We start from the raw sequence: 25,570 nt of genomic DNA on the forward strand, positions 1-25,570 counted from the left end.
AATTATTCTTTGCAGTCTTTTCCCTAATTTAAAACATGGCTATACAGACACGAATAAGTTCCACTGTACCTTTGTACTGTGATTAATGTGGTTCCAGGTTCTTTATACACATGACTATATTTCAGCCTTTATGCTGGGAAGTCTCTGAAGGGTACAGGTCTTTATTCATCAAAAGGGTTCAAGAACCAGTCCAAGGCTGGAAGAAACCTTACCTCCAACCTAGCTCAAACGCCCTGCTAATATGAAAAAAATCTCTAAGCATCACAGCACAAAGTTGTCCAACTGAAGCTTCTATTGCCCTCAACCTTTTGAAACAGTCTAGTCCACCTCTGCAGATCTGACAATGAGAAAGCTTGTCCCTATATTGAGCTGAAACCCTGGAATGTTCCCTCCCTTGCTCTGATCCCCTCCCTTGAGATCATAAAGAACAAATTTAGCCCCTCTGCCTCATGACAACCTGTCAACCCTCTGATTATTTCAAAACAGCTCTGGTAACTCTATGGAGCTCCTCTTGTTCAAGCTGAATATGAGTTCCTTCATCTGCTTCTCAATAGATATATTTTTGAATCTATTCACTATCTCCTCCTCAGAATGTGCACCAGTATTTATCTCTTAAAGGACAGTGGAGCCCCAACTACTCCCCAGGTATAAGCTGATGATGCAGTGGATTCTCCTGGAAAGGATGACAATTGGACATACCAGCACTGAGAGGGCTCAGGCTTTGCAAAATGAGCTTGCTGGGAACAGCACAGTTCTCTCAACTGCTGGAAAAAAAAAGTGACTGTTAAGTAGACTAGAGGATGGTAAATGATTAATACACAGCAACACCTCAGTTCAAGAGAACCAAAGTCCTCCTGAGGAGATGAGCATGAGCTGGAGATCAGGCAAGGTAAGACTGAGCTATGGGATTTTATCAGGGCCTGATAAATATGTTCAACAGTTTGCCTAGGACAAAGAAAAGGAAGCCTTAAGAGAAAAAGATAGCATTCAATTTACCCAAGAGACATCCTTTAGTATCCTTCTATTTCCCAGAAGTGTCTGTTCATGGTCCCTGTCTTCTCTAAGGTACCTGCAATTTTATTTTCCCTTCTAGAATGGAGGAGATTCATGAAATATCAATGAGCAAACGACTATGACATTTGCCAGTGGGTGCTGATTAACACAGTAGAATGCTTTCAGTTCCGGCTCCATCCTAAGAGAAAATGTAGGACATATGAATGTAGAAAAGAGGTCCCGGATGAAGAAAACTTCCTGAAAGTGCCCCTAAAACAATCTGCAACTACAATGGGAGCCTCTTCTTATTTTTCTTGAGAAGCAGAAAAAGAGTGGAGGGGGCTAGGGCCAGCCTGCGTCGTTCCACTTCAGTAAGAAGGAAGAGAGTAGCTGGGAGGGCTGTTAGTGAAAGACAGAAAGACCGTGATAGTTGGCAGAGGGAATGCATGCCCACTGCCACCACCACGGTCCAGGCCACCTTCCTCTCTCACCTTTAAAGACGGAGCATCCCTACCCTTGAGGAAAAGGAACCAGATTTTATTTTTACTGGTAATGACTGAGGATGTGGTTTAAATGGGCAAAGTACAGTTTCTCGTGAAAGAAAAGGCGATAATACAGCTGTTTGGGAAGAGTATAATGAGAAGGCACATGCAGTAGCCTCCAAGAGTCTCCAGTTTGGTCTTTTCAAATCTTATCTCACATCCTTCTAATCCATTCTTCACAGTGAAGGTTGAGTGACTTTTCTAAAATTCAACCATAATCCTATCATTTCTTTGGTTCTTGTTGCTTTTAAGACAAAGTATAATTTCCTTAACCTGGGTGGGTAGTGATGCCATATAACCACCATGGGAATTGGTTCAGCAGGAGGAGGAAACTACTCTCTCTCGAAAGCCTAGCTATGATATGGCCAGCACCACACTACAAAATAGTCTCTCCCACAGAGACCTGCCTTGTGAGAAAGTTTCCATTATTTTCATTTACCAAATGATGACCCCAGAATGCAGACTGGAATGATTTACTAGTGAGAGGCAGAGCTAGTGTTTGAACTCAGACCTTGAGTCCATTTCAACACCCTGTCACATGGAACCAGAGGAGGAGGAACAGTATTCCAGAAAAGGAGTCAACGTGCAGAAGTGAGAACAGGGAGGGTCTGTGAGCAATATGGACATTCCAGGTTTCATGGTCATCTATTTTTATTTAATATCATCCCCACTCGAGATTGTTCCTTGATCCTGATTTGATCCCTGCCTTTGGCCCTCAAGATCTGGCATTCATCTTGAATATATTCCAGTCATAAATATCAAATTTATGGTTATTTCTCAAATATATATTTCTGCCGCAGTATCTCTATGCTCTTTCTGACAGTCCAATTACACATATATTAGACCAACTGACATTATCTCATAATCATCAAGATTCTGTTCATTTTTTTAAAATATTTTTTCTCTTTATCTCTCAGTTTGGATAGTATTTAATGACCAGTATTCAAGTTCACTAATCCCTTCTTATGCAATGTCCAATCTCCTAAATCTATCCAATAATTACTTTTATTTCAGATGCTGTATTTTTCAATCCTAAAATTCCATTTCATTCTATTTTATACCTTTCTTTGCTGATATTTCCCTGTTAACTCATTCTGTCCACCTTTTCCTGTAAATTCTTTAACATATATACAATATCTGTTTTAAATCCTTATCTGCTAATTTCGACATCTGACTCATCTCTAGGCCTGACTCTATTGACTTTTTCCTTCGATTATTAATATTTTCTCTATATTAAACACTGGCTGATACGTGCTAGATTTTTGTGATTTTTCTTCAAAGAATGTTGAATTTTATCCTAGCAAGCAATTAAATTATCAGTGGGTCCTCCTGATCCTGAGGAAGCTTAGTTTTAGATTTTTTAAGAATGGAGTTTTTGCTTTTTCCTTAGTCCTATGATGTAACACTTTATCCTGGGTTTACATCTAAGACATGGCCCTCCCAGAGTTTCAAAGAAAAGCCTAAACTTTTCACAAGTCTCTCTAACTTAGCAGGATTTCAGTTCTAACTCTCTCCCAAAACCAAGCAGCTGCTGAAATCTCAGCCTTCTAGCAGTTGCTTTCTGGCGGTTTCCTTGGATCTCACAGTGCACATGCACAGATAGAGGGAGCCATGGATTTGAGAGGATTTGATACCAAGATGTTCGGACTCCCCTCTATTGCTTCTACTTCCCAGAATGTTTCCCATTGATTTCTAGCTACTCCAGCAGCCCCTCGATTCAATGTCTTCTCTTCAGCCTAATATGGTAGCCATTTTCTATGTGTTCACCCTTTTTCTTAAAAGCGACTGTGAACTGGGAAGTGACCTCAAGGAGCTCAAGGAGAAATCTGGTTAAATGTGTCTTTTCCTTATATCAAGACTGTTCTTTCCAAGTTCTGCCCAAAGACCAACATTTGGTTGCTCTCCAGCCCCTTCAGACAACTGAGTTTTTAAAAATATTTTGTTCAGAGATAAAATTATCATCAGCTGGAGGTTCACAAACTTATTCAAGTGAAGAAATGAGTTGAATTAAAATTTAAACCCAAATTTGGCTGATGACAAATATCTGAAATTCCATCCCAACAGTTTTTGGAGCCAAAGAGTTAAGAGATTTATGTAAATTCTGATTTATTTCATTAATAAATTTCAGTCTTAGTTTAAACGTTAATTTCATATTTTAAATCACATCACCACATTCCTTTGATCTGTGCTCCATTCCACACTTTGTGTATACAAGAAGTACAATTTGAAGCATTTCTAAACTGCTCAATGTATTGTGGAAAAACCTATTTTGAATGGAGTCAATGCACACATTCAACATGATTCTGAGTGATTTAATTCAATCCACTCCATCTATAGATGCAAGTGGTATTGATCTATAAGTAGAGTAGTAATAATAACATTTAAATACTCTCCACAAAAATTTGTACCTGTTTTCAGCTAATGTGTCATCTAAAAGGTCATTTAAATTCTTAATACGCAGAGACAGAAAATACAGTTGGCCCTTGAACAACACATTTGAACTGCACAGGTCCATTTGTACGTGGACTTTTTTTTCAATAAATATGCACAGCACTGTAAATGTATTTTCTCCTACTTATGATGTCCCTACTAACATTTTATTTTCTCTCGCTTAGTTTATTGTAAAAATACAGTATATAATAACATAACATAGAAAATATATGTTAATCAACTATTTATGTGATCAGTAAGGCTCCTGATCAACAGTAGGCTATTAGTAGTTAAGTTTTGGGGTCAAAAGTTGACTAAAAACTATAAAACTACAGTATTTGAGAAAGAATACACAAGGGTGTAAAGATTTTTTATTATTTTCATTATTTTTTGTTATATTTTTTATATTTATTATTTATTATTATTAATTGAGGCAGTGTATATTCAAGCCAAAAGTACTAGACTAGGACACAATAGCTACCTAAATGGCATTTCTGCTTCTTTACTCACCATCCTCAACATTCCATCTTCAACATAGCAGCCAAAGCAATTCTTTTTTAAAAAATGATTCCTATTATGTCACTCCTCTGCCCAAAATCCTCTGAGAGCTTCCCATAGTGTACAAATAAAGGTCAAAGTCCCTCTTAATCTCTGACCTCAGCTACTATTCCTCCCCCCTTGTTTATTCCACCCAGCATACAGGCCTCATGCCAGGCCCATTCCTGCCTCAGGGCCTTTGCACTTGTATTCCTTCTGCCTACAACGCTTTATCCACAGATCTCTGCACGACAACTTCCCTCACCTCTTTTGGGTCTTTGCTTAAATACCATTTTATTGCTACTCTCCCCAACTATTTTATTTTGAATTGCAACCCCACTCCAACCCCAACCTGGCATTTCCTATTCTCCTTCCTGTTTTAATCGACAGCAGTTATCACACTCCGAAATCTCATACCGTATACTTTACCCGTTTATCTTATTTACTGTCCCATCCTTCTAGAGTGTAACTTCCATGAGGGGAGGTGTTTTTTCTGTTTGTCTCCTGCTGCAATAAGTGAACAATTTGATGAATAAGTGAATAAATTATCTGAGTGCTAGACCCAGTTCTACTTTAACTAGTAGCCTGACCCTGCAAAGGTTACTTAACCCTTCTGAGCCTCGGTTTTCTCATCTCAGAGTTAAATACAAATAATGAATGAAATGATATATATGAAAATACAATGTGAATATTACTACCCAAATATAAAAGTTGGTTGTTGTTAGTGGTGGAGTTTTTATAGCCTCTTCATTGTTAGGTAGATTAAAAATGTCCTACATAGAAAAAAAAAATGGACACAATTTTTAGACCAGTTATCAATGCATTAACAGCTGGTGTGCCTCCCCAGCTGTTTGTTATGTGTCACTGAAGACCTATGTACTGGCACCAGGAGTAAAAAACAGACTATTTGCTTGGATATCCAGCTCTTATTTTTTCCCATGTGGGAAAGCAAGGCCAGATGTTGAATCCATGCCTATAGGAGCTTCTCCACCTTGTGGTCACCCTGTTGCACATTTCTACTACAAAGCTATTAAGGTAAGGCCTGGCCAAAGGACATACTTGCCAATCGTAATTTATTCAGCCAAAAGAAAAGAATGCTGAAGAGCAGTGCTCATGCCTTTCCGACAGTTCACCTGCTCCTCGGGTAGTTTTTACTCTAAGCTCCTAGTGTCATCATAGTCCTGAAATTTCCCAGATGACCCTCCCCAAACCTTTCCCCATTAAAGTTCCCTATGAGGCGAATACAAACTCTTTTACTCTTCCCAGTGCAAATGTCACTGCCACCTGGACAAAGGAAATATACCAAGGAAGAAGAAGCCTGGTGGAGGAGGGTGACAACAAATTCTCCCAAATACTAAACTGATACATGGGTGTTATAAGCAAGATGGATCCAGGCCTCCACTGGAGACATTTTCATCTTGACCTGACAAGTGACAATATTACAGAAATTAAGAGACTGGAAAAGGGTCATCACATAGAAAGATATTTGAGTTTCAAAGGATTGCATAGAGGTTTTTAGGAGTGATCAGAAACATGGCTAAAAAAATGAAATTTATTTTCCCACAAAAGCAGCAGCACTGATTCCTGAGTAAACTTGATTCTGGAAAGTCACATGTGAGGATTTTTTCACTCATCTTCTGGTAAGCATATTTCTAAAATATCTTTTTGAGTTCATTCATGATAAGGTCTACCATAAAGCATCATGAGTTCTTTCCATATTACCATGGGTCTTGGAATCGCAGCTGAGACTTAGAAGGATATATGCTGGGACCTACACCAGAAAGACATACACTTGACAAACACCACTGTTGACCCCAACGTCACTGGGATCAATGAGGAAACTCCATCCTACTCAACTATAATCTTTTGTCTAAGTCCTGGAGCACTGGTGACACAAGAGGAAGTTGAAAGATGTTCCGTGTAAGAGCTCCTGGTATATACATGGACACCTGGGGTTTTGTGGACACTAAATTCTATAGAATTTAGAAAAAGTCCACAGGGTCTTTCATCCTTGTTCACACTATTTTGGCAAAAGGTATGCTGAGCTAAACGACTATTTCCCAGCATGAATCAAATATGTTGCTTCGACTGAATCTCACCTTCTTAGGGTTTCAGTGATAACATCTCCAGTTATTCCTGGAAAAATAGAAACGGCACTGCTGGATTTTGATTGCCTTTAAAAATAACTGTACATTGTACTGAACCTAAGAAATTACATTCTTGGGAATTATTTTACTTTTGTTTACTTTATTTATACACAGCATCATTCCAAAAGAAGAATTTGAGACAACTTACAAGAAAACATGTCTGAGATAAGAATAAAAATAAAATGTGATTTTAAAAAAATAAGTGAGTCAGTAAATAGCTCTCCTTCTTGAATCCCAAAATGCTTGGCAATGAGAACTACAGATAGTTTTACCTACTTTGTGAAAACTGCAAGGCGGACAGTATGGAAAATGGACTCTGACAAATATGTCTCCAGCTTCCCTCAAATTCATTCACGATACGAAGCCAAAGCAAGAAACAGTGCTCCAGGTAGAACAGCCCAGCTGTTCATCTTTAAGGTGGGCAGCATTCCTGGGGAGGTTCTGTCATTTTTTGGCTGCTTATCCATTTTCATCATTTCAATATTTTGAAAGCTTTCCACATCTAGAAGTGAGACGACCCACAGCTCTCAGGCCCTCTCTGGAACTGGCTTTTTGATCCTGAGTCACTGAGGTTCACGACTGGGGCCTGCAAGGCAGCGTGTTCCCCAGTCACAAGATCTGGGGCGAGAACAGGAGGGAAAATGGCTGCTTCCTAGATCCAGCTTTGCAAGAGACATGACCTTCTGCCACCTGACTATGTGCATGCTTCTTTGTTTTACCCAAATCTGTTGAAGCAATCTGTCTACTGTGATTATATTTTCAAGCATTTGACCAAATGGTTACAAATTTCAATAATTTGGTTAAATGCCCAAGTGAAAATGGTCATTCAGTCAAATTAAAGAGGTTTCCATCATTTGTTCAATCATTTTTGATTTAAGCAACTATGCTTATATTTGCTTCTGCATCATGAATATACATTAAACCCATGCTCAGATACATGGAGCAATATGGTAAACGTGGGGAAAAAATGAAACTGCTTTCCTAATTAAGTTAGATGTCAAGGTAACCATATAGTTGATAAAAGGTGAATTTCTTTTTATAGAAATATTCCTGTTCATAAATACAGGGAAATGCTAGAATTAAAATATCTCCATCTTGCAGCCTCTAATAAAATAATGAATCTAGGTGGTGATCATCACAGGCTGCTAACTTCATCAAAAGAGAAAGAACTGGTTATTAAATGCCCCCTGATCGGGCCTCTAACTCCCAATTTGCAGAAAATATAGAGGCCTGACAAACATGATCATTCAATCCAGACTGAAGGAAACAATGCAGAATAAATTATTTAATTTCTTGAACAAATAAATTGCAAAGGAAGAGAGAGAGATGAATTTATACTAAGAGACTAAATATTTATATCAACCAATTGCAATGTATGGACTCATTTGGATCTTGACTCAAATAGTTTGAAAACCCATTTATGAGACAATAATGAAAATATGGACTCATGGAATATTCGATAATATCAAGAAACTTTTTTTCGATACAGTAATGGCATTGTGGTATGTTTTCAAAAGAATTGGTCTCTTGGAGATATATGCCAAAATATTCATGATTGAAATTATATGATATTTCAGATTTGCTTTGAAATAACCTGGGGTAGAGAAGAGAAAGAGAGTAGGAATTAGATGAAACACATTTGGCCCTAATTGATAACTGCTGAAGTCGAGAAAGTGAGGCTTCATTATATTAGTCTCTCTGTTTTTACATATGCTTGAAATTTTTTTACAATAAATAACTGAAAATTAATATATTTTAAAACCTACTTAGAGAAATAACATTGATAGAAAATTCTCTAAAAGATAACTAGTCAACTGACTGATACAATACAACTAATTTCTCGGTTAGGCACACTGTGGCACCCATGGGGCATGTGAACCAAGCTGTCCCTGATGGATGTAAAGAGCCCAAAGAGAAGAGCTGTGTGACCAAGAGCTCACGAATGTCCTCACAGTGGTTACTCTAAGGCTATTATTAGCAGGACTATTGATCGTCTTACATTATACAGTGTCCTCCTTACACGTATATCCTTGAAAGAAAATTCTTTCTGGTTCTACAATCAGAAATCTTATAATTCCCCCAAGAATGTAGATTTTCAATATCATTAAATAAAACTGAAATCAATCACCGCTTCATAACCATTAGGATGGCTGTTAACAAAATAATAAGTGTTGGCAAGGATGTGGAGAAATTGGAACTTTCGTGCTTTGCTCGTGGGAATACAAAACGGTTCAGCACTGTGGAAAATGGTATAGCAGTTCCTCAAAAAAATGAAATACAGAATTACTATATTATCCAGTGATTCCACTTCTGAGTATATGGCCAAAAGAACTGAAAGCAGGATCTCGAAGAGATATTCGAACACACATGTTTATAGCAGTATTATTCACAATAGCCAAAAGGTAGAAGCAACTGAGTGTCCACTGAAAGATGAATGCATAAATAAAATGTGGTATAGACTTTCAATGGAATATTACGCAGCCTTAAAACAGAAAGGAAATTCTGACACATGTTATAACATGGATAAACCTTGACGACTTCATGCTAAGTGAAATAAGCCAGTCACAAAAAAAAAAAAATTATAAAATGATATATTGAATGATTCCACTTATAGGAGGTACCTAGGGTAATAAAACTCATAGTGGCAGAAAGTGAAATGGTGGTTGCCTGGGGCTGTGGGAAGGAGAAACGGAGAGTTATTATTTAACAGATACAGGATTTCAGTTGGGAAAGATAAAAAAAGGTTCAGAAAATGGATGGTGGTGATGGTTGCACAACAATGTGAATGTACGTAATACCACAGAACTGCACACTTAAAAATGGTTAGAATGGTATATTTTGTATTATATGTTTTACTAAATTAAAAAAAACTGAGACTGATCACACAACTAACTGGTTTTTACATTACTGCCAGGAAATACAGAGCCAATTTTTATAAATTATATTGTATTATGGCATACGCTCTTCGTATATTTCATTTCCCATGTTTTTCTATGGTCTAATATTTACCTAATTTTAACATATGTTATTTTGCCATGTCTTGTATATCTTTTAATTTTCCTTTATTTCGTTTTATAACAAGGTCCAAAATAAATGGTTGGAAAGAATGGGAGCAAGAGAGAGAATATTCTGTTTATGTTATCTGCAACATGTGGCTCAATATTTTTCTTAAAAATGCTAGTTGAGTTAAACTAAATAACAATTATCTTCAGTTTTTGTTTTTCTCCATATCTATGTTTCTCTTTTAAAAAAACATTAATTAACAGAGAAACAGTGGAAATATGATTGTTTCTCCTACACATCCTATTAAGCATATTTTCTCTGCAGGAATTTAAGAAATTTCTTCCATATAAATTAAATAAATCTTTCTTGTCGAATAAATTAAATAAATCTTTCTCATTTTCGAAACTAAATAAAAAAGTTGGTCAATTGGACAGTCACTGTTTACTACTAATGATAGTGAAAAAACTAGCCCAAACTAATCAACTCCATAGTTGAGGCCAAAAGAGAAATAATGGTATTTTCTGAAAGCTCTGTACTGATTCAAAAGGAAGCAGCCGATAATTTAATTTAAGCCAGTGACGAGAGTGGGCCTAATAGAAAGTTTAGCAAGGGCTGGCCATTACTTGGCCAATATTAGATCAGTCCTCAACTAATGCTGTCTGTTATGCTTCAAAATCTCTGAGTTAAAGGACTCATTAGGTCTTAGGCAGGAGAGACTATGGACCAAATGGAACTGACTAATGTTGGGGTCACCTGCTTGGGGCCTTGATCACAGCTAGCTCTGACTGGGAAGAGAGGGTGGCCCCCCAGGGAGCACCTCACCCTCACAGGTTGGCTGAGTGAGCAGCAGCACCTGAGATCTGACAGCACACTCTGTCACCCTATCCTAAATACCTTGATGATCTCATGACATTCTGAGATCAATTCTCCATCTCTTATTAAGTGCTATGAGCCAGGTTTTATAAACATAAATAACTTCCAATTTCAAGTCATTCAACTACCCTGTAAGGCAAATATTCCTCCCCTCATTTTACAGATGTGGAATGGGGCTGGAATCACACAGCATTAATTCTGCGAATTCTGAATTCTTTAGGACTTCCTTATAACTTTTTCTGGGGTGGGGTGTTATTTTCTGGGTCTTAAATGCATTCCAAATGTTTGAGGCTGATGGATACATGATCTCTAAACAAGTGAAGTATGACTTTATCAAACATTTGATTTACTGCTTTCCACAATGGGCTCAGTTCCATTCTCTAAGCACAGAGATCCCCACCCACCTTCCAGCTTTCATCCTCTAAATATACTTCCCTCCTCTCCCTCCCCCGCACCAGGAGACCCTCTCTGACTCCAACTGTGCCCTCCAGGACCAGCTACACCACCCAGGCAATGCCATACAAATCAAAAGGAATTTTCAACACAGGTTTCGAAAGGTCTCATCCCCCTTCCCTATATTGTCTGACCTCTCCACACTCAAAAAGAAAATTAAAATTGAAATTATCACACATGAAAAAGATATATAAAATAAAATGTGTCTTAAAACCTGGCTCCAAGTAACTAATTACTGTCCCTTAAAGGTGCTTCAGCTTACCATGGGAGGAGGGCCTGTTTTTGTTTCCCCAAGTGCCTCATCACTTAAGAAGTTTGCACAAGTTAGCAGCCTGCTGTTCTAACAGTCTTGTGAATTTAGATTGTTTGGTTAATTATAAACACATTTCAAAGTCATTCTTTCTGGCCTTTTTCCTAGAATGAGTGACTGCCACTCCACAGCTCACAGAATGGTCTTCAATAATTCTCAGTCAAGGTTCAGGGAGAAATATGCCACACCGGGATTTGATTATTTACCAACATAATGTTGGATTCGAGCCAATGAGACACCAATATACTTTCCTTTGAAGTCTGACATATTGCCTGCTGCTTTCAATGCTGCTTTCTTGGCTGGCAGACAAAATAACTGTAGCTGTTTCAAAAATCACCTCCAATTCACGTGGGGGAGGGTGGTTGTCTTGTGATTGGTTCATCTTACAAACACTGAGCTCATTCCCCTTTGGGGTGCTGAAGGTGAGTCTCCCAGAGTGAGGTGCATCTATGGGCTTCAATGCAATCAGTCCTTCCAAATAGCTTCAAGAAAGAGTCTAGTCTAGTGAATTGTTGGCACCTTGGCTATTAACAGAGATATGTAACAAGATCATCAGCACATTTTCACAATGTCTTGAATCATTTTTTGCTCCCCCTTCAATAGCCCTAAGAGAGCATGTTTTGCAGGGGTTTGAGTTCACAGAGCCATTGCTGTCAGGCCACTGGGAGCCAAAAAAAACCATGCCAACCCTAAGAATTCACCGAGGTACTTCTGCTGTTGTCCCTTAGTATCAATTCCTAAACATTACGATCTCTCACTACAGAATCTTACCTCTCACCAAGCAGCCTGGATATGGGTTTCTAAATGATAGGATCAAAGAATTTCAAGATAGAAGTAATTTTTTCAAAAACGTTTAACATTCTGAAACAAAGTAAATTCTCAATTATTGAGAAGAAAGAATCTTAAAGGCTATTTAGTACCGTTTCCCAGTTGGTTGGGAATGACTTCTCTATTATTTGAATACTTCCAGTGATGAAGAGTTCATTACCCAACATCACTGGACAATATTAGTACAATATCAGAATTGCAAGAATATAATCAGATCAATTCCCCCATCTCTTATTAAATTGCTATGAACCAGGTCTTATAAATATGAATAACTTTTAATCTCAAGTAGCTCAGTAAGAATATAACAATATATATCAAGTAAAATCTTGGAAGTTAATATAACTACTGGTGTTGATGCTATATTATATAATGTTAAGTCTATTGCATTATAATTTTTCATTTGTTTACTTCATTTTATATATCTAATTTCATTATTTTTCAATTTCAACTTTAATCAATGCATATTTATTACTCTTGCACAACATTTTATAATATAAACTCTCTTTATAGGGGATATCATATCCCAGTTGTCTGAAATCCTTCAGGTTTATACCTCACTATTTTAACATAATTTAAACACCACCTTTTTCATTCTCAAAAGTATCCTAGTTTGGATGATAAATTTTATGGTCAAGTATATACTTTAAAGTTTTTAAAAACTGTATTTCTTTTTAAAAGTAGTATTACAAATTCTCACAGATTAAGGCTGGAATCCCAACCCCCTACTTCTTTGCATTGTTCTCAATTAATAAGCTTTATTTTATTTTGAAATAATGAATCTTCTTGACTACTGAGTATTTTTAATAAAATGAATAGCTGCTCCAGGTTTAAGAATGACCACCACGGAGAGGCTGGACGGAGGCTGTGCTCTCTGCATGGATGGAGTGACCCAGTGCCAATGGGATGTCACTTTCATTAAGTTACTGGGAGCCGGAGAAACCTTTCTAAGTCAGGCACAGCATGTTGGCAAGTGTAACGTGGATGGCCTCACGTCCGAGAAAGCACTCCCTCTACTTGACCAGATTTCTTTCATCTTTGGGTGCCTCAGTTTCTCTGTCTCTAAAAGAGCACAATAATGCCCACTTCACAGAGCTGTTGGAGGATTAAAGGGACTATAGCCATGGAGCCCTCTCAGCTACCAGGAACAAAGACATTAAGTAATTGCACAATGTTCAGTTCTGCTTCTCCAGCTTGTGAAAAGAGGCTCCCACTGACTTGAAAGAAAGCATCACACATAGACAAGGAGAAACCAACGGGAGAGCAGGGCCTATTACCTTCATTATCATTGTCCTAAAGTACAGAGGAGAGAGACGGTAACAAAGAAGTGCAAGAACTATGGTCACAGGAAAACAAGACAAGGACTAACCAAAGGGCCACAGAAGAAAATCTGAAAATATGAACATTTTAGTTACAAATCAATCTGTGAAGATTATATGCCAGAAACTAGGGAACCACTTATATATTCTGGTCGTTTGATATAGTAACACACTCATGTATTTTTCACAAGAGAATGTGCCCCCGTGCCTCGCTCTACCCTTTCTTACATTATCCACTCCAATCTAAGCACTTAATGGCAGTTCAATGGCCACTTTCAGAGTGGATTAAATTTAAAAGCTCCTATTTAGACAGCAAGGTACATTCAAATGATTAATCAATAGATAATGAAATTGAAACTGGTGATACTATTTAGGCATAAAATATTAAGACCTCTGAGAGTGAAGAATGAGTTTGAACAAGTAGAAAAGTGCCATTGCTGTTTTGGTGAGTTCACAGTCAAGTAGGTGTGAGACATTCTCCTGTTCATTAAATCAAATGGAAAAACAAAAACAAAAACAAACAAACAAACCAACAAACAAACAAAACGATACATGATAGGAGAGGCTGGTACAAGCAGTAATTTCCTGGGATAAGTCATATGACCTTCTCTGAGAAATAGATTATATAACCCTGCCAACCTTGCAAGGCGTTGGGAGAATTAAATGCCCAATATATGTCAAAGAGCCGAGAGCTATACTTAGTTTAACCTATTCCGTATAGCTACAAACAACCCAGAATGAAAGAAGTCCACCCCACGTCACCAACCTCAGACCAGCTGGACAAAGAATATAAGAGAGAAAAGTTTTTAAAACACTAATATAAAATGCTTGCATACATTTCACCAAAATGGGGGCCTTAATTTAAGTATCTGGAAGAGTCAGACTACAGTTCTAATAATGTAAAAATTCTTAGATGTTAAAAGATGTTCTATTTTACAATGTATATAATTCTGTACTTGTAGAAATTATGCACATGATTCATCCCTTTTAAAACCACATACTCTGGCCACTCACAGTGGGCTTCTTAGGGGCTGCCTCTAGTCCTGAACAAGTAAGACGTGGAATCAAAGGGAAGGTCTCAGAGCACCCTGTCACCCTTCTCGTTCTACAGGGAAAAAACTGAGGCTTGGAGATAGGAAGTTGCTTGCCCAAAGTCAAACAATAAAGGCCTTGGTTTGGATTTTGGGGGAAGCCACTGAAAACCAAACCTGTGACAAAAAAATAAGAATAATCTCATCGCAGGGCTTTATTCATGGATATTTCCAATTCTATGGCCGAACAATGTCATTGACCTGCCTGGTACCGGATTTGTCCTTTGGGAAGTAAGTTTTCCTCCAATACCACAAAAGAGGGAAACCTGCTAAGATAGGTCAGTCACATTTTACATTTCCCAACATGACACGGAACCTACTTTCTAACATGCCTCAGGGGCTGAAAAATCTCAAAGACAAAAATAATCATCAAAGAATGCTTTGAACATTGATGTGACATTTGCTGTCCCCTGGTAACAGATACTGTGCTAGGCCTACAACTTAGTAAAATGTCATCCTCTGAACACAATTCCTCAGAGGAACGTTAACAAATCAAATATTTAGCACACATTTTTAGAGTGTCTATTATGCTTTCTTTGTATGAAAATCAAGTTCTCCATTTAAATTTCTGAGCATAATAATTTCTAACCACCAAACACTATTTTTTAAAAGGTGACAGCCCATATAAAACAAGATTTACAAACACCTTGCTAGGCAGAATGAGCTCCTTGTTTCATAACTCTCCAACTGTTAGTCATCGTTGATTATTAATTCTGGTTCTATCTCTGGGATTACGGCAGCGTTTTATGCTGAAAGGCTAATTTAGAGATGGGTTGTCCTGAGAGTAATTTCCAGCACAAAGAAACTTCAATGCTTAAAGCAGTTTTACATTAAAAGCCCTTGCAGGAGACCACCATCAAAGCTAAGGTAGGATGGAAGCCAGGGAAGCGGGGAAGTCAGGGTTCTTCAGGTTTTTAGGATGGGAGCGACCACAGTACCTGTCTAAAGGCAGAGGGGAAGAAACCAGAATTGATGAAAAGTTGAAAATCCAGAGAACAGAGGTGGAAATCTCTGAGAGGGTGACCAGGAATGGGTCCCAGGGCATTGCTGAAGAGAAGAGAAGGGAGGAGAAGGGGCAGAAAAGAAGGGGCTATGAGGAAGAATAAGAAAGAAAAAGGCAGAGAGGGAGGGGAGGGAGGAAGGGAGCAAGTGCCAGATGCAGAGACATTGTGAAGACAGTTTAGGTGACATTAAATATGGAGATGACAAACTACGAATTACAAAGGACCTCTCTACAGAGAAGTTCTGCTCAGCCACATAATTGTACATTGTAAATATATACTCGAGGATTAGATTTTATTCTGCTTAAAACACTTTAATTGATGCTTTCTCCTAAGAAATACATTCAATTCATAATGGAGAAGAAAGAAGTCATTCACTCAGACTGATTTTTGTGGAATAACAACTGAAAACTGCTTGAATCCTAGCCTTTAACAAAGTTATACATCCATGTAAGAGAAAAAAAATTCCCTCCTAAGAAAGAACAACTCAAACCCCAAATTATCAGGTAATTCACAGTGTGGACATTAGAAATAGCAAATACACAGTTTGATATTTGGTTTGCAAAGTGAGAAAAGAAAGCATATTAAATTCTATAGAATAAGCTTTTCGGATCCCAGAAGTACTAAGAACTCAATAGTTTTTTGGCTCCAGTGATTGGTAAATATCTAGGAGAGCCCAGATTTTGAAGCCCTGAGGACACTTGCTAAAACTCAGAAATTTGGCACTAGTCTTTGCACACAGTTTGGGTTTTCTTTCAGAGTTGATATCTTACCAAATATAGCCATCTGTGTTCCCTCTGGGAAAGGTTCAACTGTGCGGTTGCCATTGACATGATGTTTGGCTAGAAAAAAAAAAGAGAAAGAAAGAAAAGAAATGCAAGTTAAGTGTAAAGTTCTACACACATACTAACACATGTCATTAAATGTGTCAAAGAGCCTATTTCTCATTTTTTGTTAGAAATGGCACCAAAGCTTACCCTCTTAAGAGAGTTTCAATTATTTTGTTTTTAATCTCAGTTACAGAAGAGCCTAGAGATGGTCTGGTTCAGCATGTCAGTTTATAAATGAGTGTGCTGAGCCCAACCTTATGCAGAGCTGTAGAGCTGGTGGTGGCAGAGCCAGCCCAGCCTGAAAGCTCCTGATTCCGAGCCAGAGGGTCCCCACTGTGCCAGGCTGTACCCTGGAGAACAAGGGGAGCTCCAGGTTCCAGGGTGAACTGGGGTGGCTTCCCCTAAAGACTCCTGATGGTCATAACATTGACCCAATCAGTAAAGTGAGGCATAAAGACAACAGGGTCACATTGGGATCAATTTTTCAAGAAGCAGAAGAGCAGAACACATCATTTCAACATAATTCAAGCACTGTTCCCAGGAGCTAAACACACGTTCTTACAGACAAGGCAGATACTCCAGGGCTTGTTACTACTCTTCATCCCCTCTACCAATCATCCTTCCCACCCTAGGGCATATCAAGGACTCAGAAACAAAAGTGACCTGGTTTTGGTTTTCCAACATTAACTTGTTCTCATAATCCCCAAATGGTAACCAGATAGAAAATATCTGAGTAAGGTCCATCCATACGTATTTTAATAGTAGCCTCAGCAGTTTTTAAATATGGACATTTATGTTGAAAATATATAACAGAAGAATAGCTAAAATGTTTTGATGCTGTATCATGTAGCACATATATTTTCATGTAATGGGTCGCATTGGATTTATTGAACTCTGGCAAAGGGCTCAGCACTAAAGCTAGGCTCTGAAGGGTCTCAGGGAAGTATGGCATGGTTCCTGCCCTTGGGTACAGTCATTTTCCAAAGGTAAAAGCTTCAAAGGCAAACTTTACCAGAAAGCTTACAATTAATGTGCTAAGTCCTGGAATGGGGACTAAAGGTACTGTAAGAGTTCGCTGCAGAAGGACTGTAAGTTGGGAAGTCAGAGCTCACAACCGGAATGAATTGCAACTAACATAGAGTCTTAAAGGAGAGGCAGCGTTTGAGGAGGCGAAGGGTGAGGAAGCAACGTGAGCGACTGCCAGAAGTGGAGTAACCGAACCGCTGTCCTGTGCAGAATAGAGTGTAGGCTGGGTGTGGCAGAGCTGATGCGCTGGGAAGCCATGGTAATGAAGGAGAGCCTGGTAGGCAGGGACCCGGTCATGGAAGGTCTTGAGAGCTGCGGCCAAACCCACGGGAGCCATGGGCAGCCTCCGCAGCGCATGCAGTCTTTCAAGACCTGATGGCCTCCAGGCTCAGTCCAGTCAGACAATCCCTTCAGGATACCATCACTTCGAGGCATTCCACTGGTTCTTAAGTACTTGTGACACTATCTAAGAAGAGAACACCTGGGAGGATGGAAGGAGCCAGGCCAGGATGAACAACAGAGCAAGCCTCACAGTGATCGCTAGGCACTAACTGACACAATTAGCAGATGCAAGATGAAAGGTTCCAGGTGGCATGGGACCTTGTCAAGTACTCAGTAATATGGTTAGGACCACAGCTTACGCGTCCACAGAACCGTAATAAGGCCCCAAGTGGAAGTCACAGCTCCGTTCTATGGTGAGCTCTCTGCAGCCCTGGCAGTGGTTCTAAAAACATCTGCCTTTACACACATCAAGAGTTGCAAGCCCATTAGAACTCTGACCCACTAATCCCACTCAAAAGATCTCGATCTAAGGAAAAATACAAGAGAAAAAAGAATGTGATACACATAATAATATATTCTAACAATGAAATCTTAAAATCAACTAAATATCCAAAAGTAGAGAAATTGCTTAGAAATTATAATCCATGGTTTATCAAAAGCATGGAATATTATACAACATATTTTAAATACATTTGGGAGATATATAGGAATGTGGAAAACTATTTGGGGTACTGGTAAGTGAAAACAATCCTATTACACATTGGATATAGATTATAATGACAACTAATTAAAATATGAACGCTTATAGGGAAAAACTGCCAGAGAAAAAGGCAAAAATGAAAATAGCCAGGGAGATTATGCAAGATCTTTATTTACCTTTATCAATTTCCTTTGACATGGTTAGAGTTTGATTTTCTAGATGGAAATATGTTACTTGAATTTTTTAAAAATCAACAAAATTGTAGATTAAAAAACATTTTCCCCAGTACTTGGTTTCCCAGGAAAGTCTATCAAGGTTTATTTATAGCCCAGCCAAAATGCTACACGTTTACAACAAAAAGTGTGTCCTATTTGACATCTCTACTGGGAAAGCGCAAAAAGCACCTTGAACACAAGATGACCTTCCACTCCAAAAGTGACCCTCTTCCAGCATCTCGACCTCTGGGAACAGGACCGCCATCCTCCTATCGATTTTCTTGCCCATTCTCTCTCCCTCACCACCTACATCTAATCTATCTCCAAATCTAGCTGATTTTGCCTTTCAGACAGCTTAAGAATCCTTCCACTTCTTCCCTTCACTGTGGAAACCACTCCAGTCCCAACTGTTATGGCCTCTTTGCCTGGACTCTTCCAAGTGCTTCTAGCTCTTCTATACCCTCCTCTCCAATTTGTTCTTCCCAATGTAGCCACAGTTACCTTTTGAAAAGAAAGAATAACTCTGATCATATGATACAATGTGGCCTTCAAAGACCCACATGGTCTGGCCACCTTGGTCCCTCATTCCTTTTATAATAGCGATGCTGCTCTCTTGAGACCAACGACCTTCTTCTGCAGTGCTCACCAGAGCTGCCCCTTACACCTAGTCTTTATTTGGATGAGTAAACTGTAAGCTCAGGGAGGGAAGGGCTCATCTCTCTTTTGGCTCATCATATCTGCAATCCTAGCACAGTATGGGACACAGGGTAGGTATTAAATAAATGGCTGTTAATTAAAAAGGGAAGGCATAAACAGTTCTGAAAGGTTTCTCTTTAGCTATTACAAAAGATATATTATTTGATATATTAAAAATATATCTTCCTTTATATGTACATATATGTGTCCCTTGTACAAAAATGATCATTAAAAATGGCCATTCAGAAATAGTTTCCTGAGCCAGGGGTCCTGGAGACCAAGGAACTCCTCTGTTCCACTCTTTAAATGTCCACCCCTCTTCCCTTCCCATTCATCCACTCTCAGCTGAGAAAGCTGATGTGTAAAGACTAGAAATGCCATCTGAACTGGAGAGAAAGGAGGAAGTTCAAATGCAACTCTCCGCTCACTGCTAACATTCCCCTGGACCCGGTCTTGTCTTTTATTCTAGGGCCTGAGGCCCAAAGATAACAGGGTCTACAAACTCAATTTTTCGTTTTCTTCTGAACTGCAGATGAGTCTTACATTAGTCCCTGGACTGCAATGAAACAGCATTAGCCAACAAGAAGTAATACACTAACAGTAGCTAAGGACGCGGGCTCTGGAACAAGACTGCCTGACTGAATCTCAGCTAGCTCACTTCCTAGCTATATAAACTTGGCTTAGTCATTTAACCTCTTTGTGCCTCAGTTCCCTCATTTGTAAGAGCTTTTTCATTGCAAGTTTCCTCATTTGTACCTACCTTGTAGGTTGCTTTGAGAATTAAATGAGTTTATATATATATATTTAGAACAGCACCTAGCATATAGTAAACACTACTTAACTGTTAGGCTAGTTTTATCATTCATGTGTGAACTTCATTTTTCACAACAAGGTCTGAATCGGGAATGGACAATACATGGCACATATTTACCTAACCTCTGATTCCATGCCCTTGGCAGACATCGCTAATCAATCACAGCATACTTTTTTCTTTTTAAGCAAGGCAACCCTTGGTTGACCTCACAGATTGCAAGGACCTTGTCAGCTTACAAACCCTCATTTTTTATTTTTTGTTTTTTACGCCTACTGCACCTGGTCTTCCTAGGTGGTCTCCCATCCAAGTACTAACCAGGCCCATCCCCGCTTAGCTTCTGAGATCAGATGGGATTGGGCGTGTTCAGGGTGGCATGGCCATAGACCACAGTATACTTTCTTAGTCTCCTAATGTGACCACAAAATCCTTTCTCAACTTAGCACCACATAGAGTCTTTCATTATTTAGAGAAAGCATGTGTGATGAAATCATTTTGTAATTCCTGGTCTAAGTGAATAAAACAGAAAGATGGTACAAAGAAAGCAGCCATTTCCCTTCTCATTTTCACATGATAAATGGCAATAAAAAGAAAGATGCTTTGAAAAAAATCTCCAAAACTCTATAGGTAGCTTTAGGGATAAAAGAATGGGGAGAAATATGAGTGCTACTTTCCATTCCATGATGGGAGAACAGCAAGTTCTTAAGAACCAAGCAGTGGCAATTCTATTCTTGGAAATCAAGGCTGAACTTCTAAGGGCCCTTTCCCATTGAAACTCTGCTAAGGCTAGTATTTGGGAGCCAAGAAGGCAGAGATCCTTTAAACACATTGCATCAGTCAAATAAGATTTAGAGGAGACTAACCTGAGACCATAATGAGCATTTATAATTCTTTTTTTTTTCAACATTGGTGGCACATTTCATCATAGAAACAATCAAACTCTCTAAACAGAAAAGTCACTCATTGATTGGGTACTAACTATTGATTACCAGCAGAGCATGAAATGAGGACAGCAGGGGGTGTCTGATAGGGACATCTGTTGCCTAGTCACAGCAGGGTGCATGTCTCCAATCTGGCTGGTTGGACAGATGTCCCTGCCTCTGCTCTGTGCGGACACATTCTAAAGCCACATGCTTCAGGAGGACAACCTCTGCTGATGGCCATGACGTGTCCTCAGTCAAGGGTATATACGAGGACAAGGAATAGATTTTCATTTATCTTGAAAGCCAAGTGCTTAAAGAGCAGCAAGGTTAATTAGAGCAAAATTGGGTCAAAGTCAACTCTTGGAGAGATTTTGAAGGGGATTTGGGAGGGCATGTTCGAAAGCTTTAGAAGATGATACTGACTCTGTTTTTTCTTTTGTGAATGTCTAATGCACTTCAAACTTTATGACTGCTTTCTTCCTTGGAAAAAATACAATAAAACTACTTGATAATGAAGCTGCAATAATGCAGATTCAGACATAAATCAATCAGTGATTATCTTCATGTCCTGTGCTCAAACTGAGATAGCTAAAATTCATATCTTCTGGATGAGGGGGACGTGAGGAGATCAGATAGGTAAATGGCAGAGAAGCAGGGGACTGAGGGGCAGGCTCCCAGACCTTCAGTGTTCTCCTCCAGGTCCAATCTTGTCCAGTTGGGGTGATCATGGTGACACTACCTAACTGGAGATTCCAGGAACTGCTGCTGTTGTCCTGGGAGCCCTGGTCAGCTGCTGGACCCAGAATCACCCCAGGACTGGGACAGCTTTGTAGCAGACGAAAGCCTCAGAGCTGCAGGTCAGCTAGCAGCACAAACCCTTCCTAGTCATGTTATTAACCCAGTAAAAACCCAGCTCATACTTGTCATGTGCTACTATCCATCATCCATGTTGCTATGAATTCACTAACATGGCAATGAAAACCTGTCAAGCCCCAAAACAAAATATGGTCTCACAGTCTCTCCCATTGTCTGCTTCTTTGTGGTTCTTTCTCCAGGTCACACATTCCTGGCATCTCAAGGTTATAAGTTGGACTGGAACTAAGCAGGGTTCACATGTGGCCCACAAGCCCTAGCTTTGGACTAGCCTCTCCTGTCTCCAGCAGAGGAGCTCTTGACCACAGTGACCAAGTATTCTGGTCCCTGGCACTGCCAAGATGCCCTTCACAGCATTTTAAGCATGAGTTAATGACTGTAAGTGTCGATCTGTAAAGAAAGGGGAGCAGGAGTCCTGAAGATGCGCTTGTAACCCAGTCACTCCAATATGGGACAGGTGCACTGGGAAAGGATGGGTAATGATGCTTCTAGTCACATAGGCCCAGAGACGCCTAGGTTCTATGTTGTTTTTGTCCCTTACAATTCCTATAATTTTTGGCTATGGTGTTTTAAGGTGAAAGTCAACCAGGAATGGATTTTGCTCCCAGTAGTATGCTCTGTATATGAGGAGGGGAAGAAATTACACAGCGGTGGGCAACTTACTGGAAGGGCATTGCTCAGCCTGTGTTCTCCACCCATCCACCACCGCCACTCCCCCTTCTCCCTTTGCTTCAGGTGCAGCAAACCCAAGATGCATCTCTTGGCCAGTAAAGGAGCCAACACCCCAGCGCAAGCTGCCCCTGCACCACCCAGCATCTCTCTGCAGAAGAAACTGAAACTTCACAATGTAAAGTTCACAATGTAAAGTCAGAGCATGACAAGGCGGAACAAGGCCATACCTAAACCCCAGCCTGTGCTGGGGTTTCTGTGAGGCATAAGCTAATATTTATGGGCAGGGTCTTTGTCTCATATCCGCTGGTAATTATATTTTGAGTTGTGGGAGCAAAGATAAATGTCATGGACTCTGCACTCAAGGAGATCCATTTAATCAACAAACTTACTGAGAGAACCCTAAGGGAAGATTTCCAGCTAAAAGAGTAAGGCAATGAGGGTGAGGATATATTTTAACAGTAAAGCATTATGTAAGCATAGGACCTATTTATTTTTGATAATACACCTGCTGTATTTTCTGAGCTCTGCTCAATGCACAAGACCGTGAACGTGACTGCACAACACCAAATGCACACAGCCTCAGACACAAGTCCTTTTCTGTTCCCAAGAAAAACTGGCTTAGAATGATCCTATTGTGTCTCTGTGTTTCCTGAGGCCCTGGAGAGTGAAAAAATGGACCACAGGGGATCCACAGCTAGAGTGCAGGCGGTAAGACAGCGGCCCTCTAAAAACCAGCCCTGGAATTACTGCATGCTACCCAGGCAGGCTTCCACCGTTCTGGAAAAGACAGCAACTCCGTTGATATAAAGAAAGTACAGAATGACAGGAACACACATTACACTTCAAAAAATTTAAATATATAGACGACAAGTAAATACATGAATAGATGCTCAACCACACAATGAGAAACTATTTTTAATTCATGAAAATGGCAAAACTTGCAAAACGAATGCTGAATACCAAGGAGGGTGTAGGGAGATGGGCTTTCTCACACACTGCTCGTGTTTGTGGGAACAGCTACAATCTATTTGGAAAGCAACCTCACGATATGCACAAGGAATGTGTAAAGCATTTAAGCCCTTGAGCTAGTAATCCAAGTGTAGGTATCTACCTTAGGAAATAATCAGAACTGAGGCAAAGCTATCCAAAGATGTTTACAACAGAATTGTTTACAATAGTGAAAAACTATAAACCACTTAAGTGACCCAACGAGAGGAGGATAATGAAGTAAACTGTGACATACTCCTAAGGTGGAATATTACATAGTCATTTTAAAAGTAGGATCGTAAAAAGATTTTTTTCCCAAGGCATCAAGGAATAGTAATATCATAGAGTTAAGTGAGGAAAAGCAAGATACAAAAAAAAGCATCCTACCCAATTAAGAACACAGGCACAGAAAAATGACTAGAAGGAAAGAGGGTAAAAATGTCATAGTGACTGCTTCTATATGCTGAGTTATGGTAGATTTTTCTTCCTTCCTAATACTTTTATGTACTTCCAAATTTTAAAGCAAGTATTTCTTTGATAATCTATAAACTAAATCTAAACTTAAAAAGCAAACTCAGAAATCTAGATCCTATCACGTACATTTTCAAATTGTGAAGAATCTAAATGTTTTCCTTTGAGTCCCATTCCTTTGTTTTCTTTCAGTAAAAAGAGCATGAGAAAGCACAAAAACTCTTAAATGAAAATAACCAATGAACAGATTTCCTGCTTGATCACATAAGGACTCAGCAGAGGGCCCTTTTCTTTCCAGGGCTGTGGGTACCTGGAACTCTATTGCTTGCTCCTTAAGACACTGCCCCCTGGGGGACAGTGTCGGAGCTTTCAGGGACTTCCAACAAATTCAGACCAACTGTATCGCTGGCCTCTTAAATCCTGAGGGCCTTCTCAGACATTGTTCTTGACTTGGGTAGGGGTCATAAGCTTATGAAGTCCTAGGAAGGCGAGTGAAGGAAGAGGGAATGAAGGCTGACAGACGGACTGGGGTAGAGGGGATATCCGCCCCAATAAGTCAATACACGGAGATGCACATTCTGTCCAAACATCACAGTTCAAAAAACAATTATTGAACATCAATTACATGCCAGGCACTGAACTTACTGTCAGAGATACAAAAATTGTAAGACAATGCCTGCTTTCTCTTCGTCCTTCAACCGGCAATGACCCTTCCCCACTTTCTAGGGCTGCTAACCAGGTATTCCTACGCAAGGTTTCTGTGTTAGTTGCACTGCCTACAGCTCTTACAGCATCCTGTTACCCCACTATTACCAGACTAGCATGAGTTCCCAATTCATAAGTCATTACCCCAATAAAAGTATTCCATCACCGTTCACTTCACTTGGGAAGAATTCCATTTTCACTTTCGTAATACCATTATTAATTGCCACATTTAAGAACCATGTCTAACTTAGGCATCTGTGATAAGCATATAATATTAATTGATGGAAAATTTCCACCTGACCTTTATGAAATCTCCCCACTCCCTCTTAACACATGTAATTCCTAATGACTACCAAAATTAGATATTCTTGAGACTAGAAATTCCATTTAAAATAAAGTTATTTTAAGGATTAAAAATCTTTATGTCAGTCTGATAAATGTGACATCCTTATGAATAACAGTGTTGCAAAGAGTTGTACTGAAAATGTGGTTGTAAACCAAAATGATTTTCTTTTATTCTGATACATGTTTCCCATTGATCCGAAACCATATTTTAGATTTTTAAGATGAATGTTAAACATATCTATAAAAGATCATATGGAAATCATATTTTTTAGTATTGTTTTTCAAACTTTTGCCCTTTAAATACTTATAGGGGACCCTGGCTTCTCTGGCTTGCATTGCTTTAGTCCCTTACACAAGGATGAAGTAAAGTTATCTACTTTCTCTCCAGCATTTGTCGACGTCAGTTCTGCCACATTAAAATAATCAGTGCCGTGCAGTATCCCAGTCCTGTGAATATAATTAAGGCAGGAGACCCACAGAGGTATTTTCTCATCCTATCATCAGAATTCT

At 39.2% G+C, this 25,570-nt stretch overlaps 1 protein-coding gene and 1 pseudogene across 2 annotated transcripts in view; both read right to left on the reverse strand.

The window, feature by feature from the left end:
- MSRA (methionine sulfoxide reductase A) overlaps nt 1-25,570 on the reverse strand; it is a 327,395-nt gene that overhangs the window by 176,628 nt on the left and 125,197 nt on the right. The window contains exon 2 of one of the 2 annotated variants that reach the window (XM_039875848.1): nt 16,298-16,366. The exons of the other annotated variant lie outside the window; for it this stretch is intronic. Coding sequence (XP_039731782.1) covers nt 16,298-16,366 — 69 coding nt within the window. The remainder of the gene's footprint in view (nt 1-16,297; nt 16,367-25,570) is intronic. 2 annotated transcript variants of the gene reach the window in all.
- Nucleotides 20,354-20,472, reverse strand: LOC120613689 (uncharacterized; annotated as a pseudogene).

The sequence above is a fragment of the Pteropus medius genome, unplaced genomic scaffold, assembly GCF_902729225.1.
Source record: "Pteropus medius unplaced genomic scaffold, Ma_sr-lr_union100, whole genome shotgun sequence".
In the NCBI taxonomy this organism is placed as follows: domain Eukaryota; kingdom Metazoa; phylum Chordata; class Mammalia; order Chiroptera; family Pteropodidae; genus Pteropus; species Pteropus medius.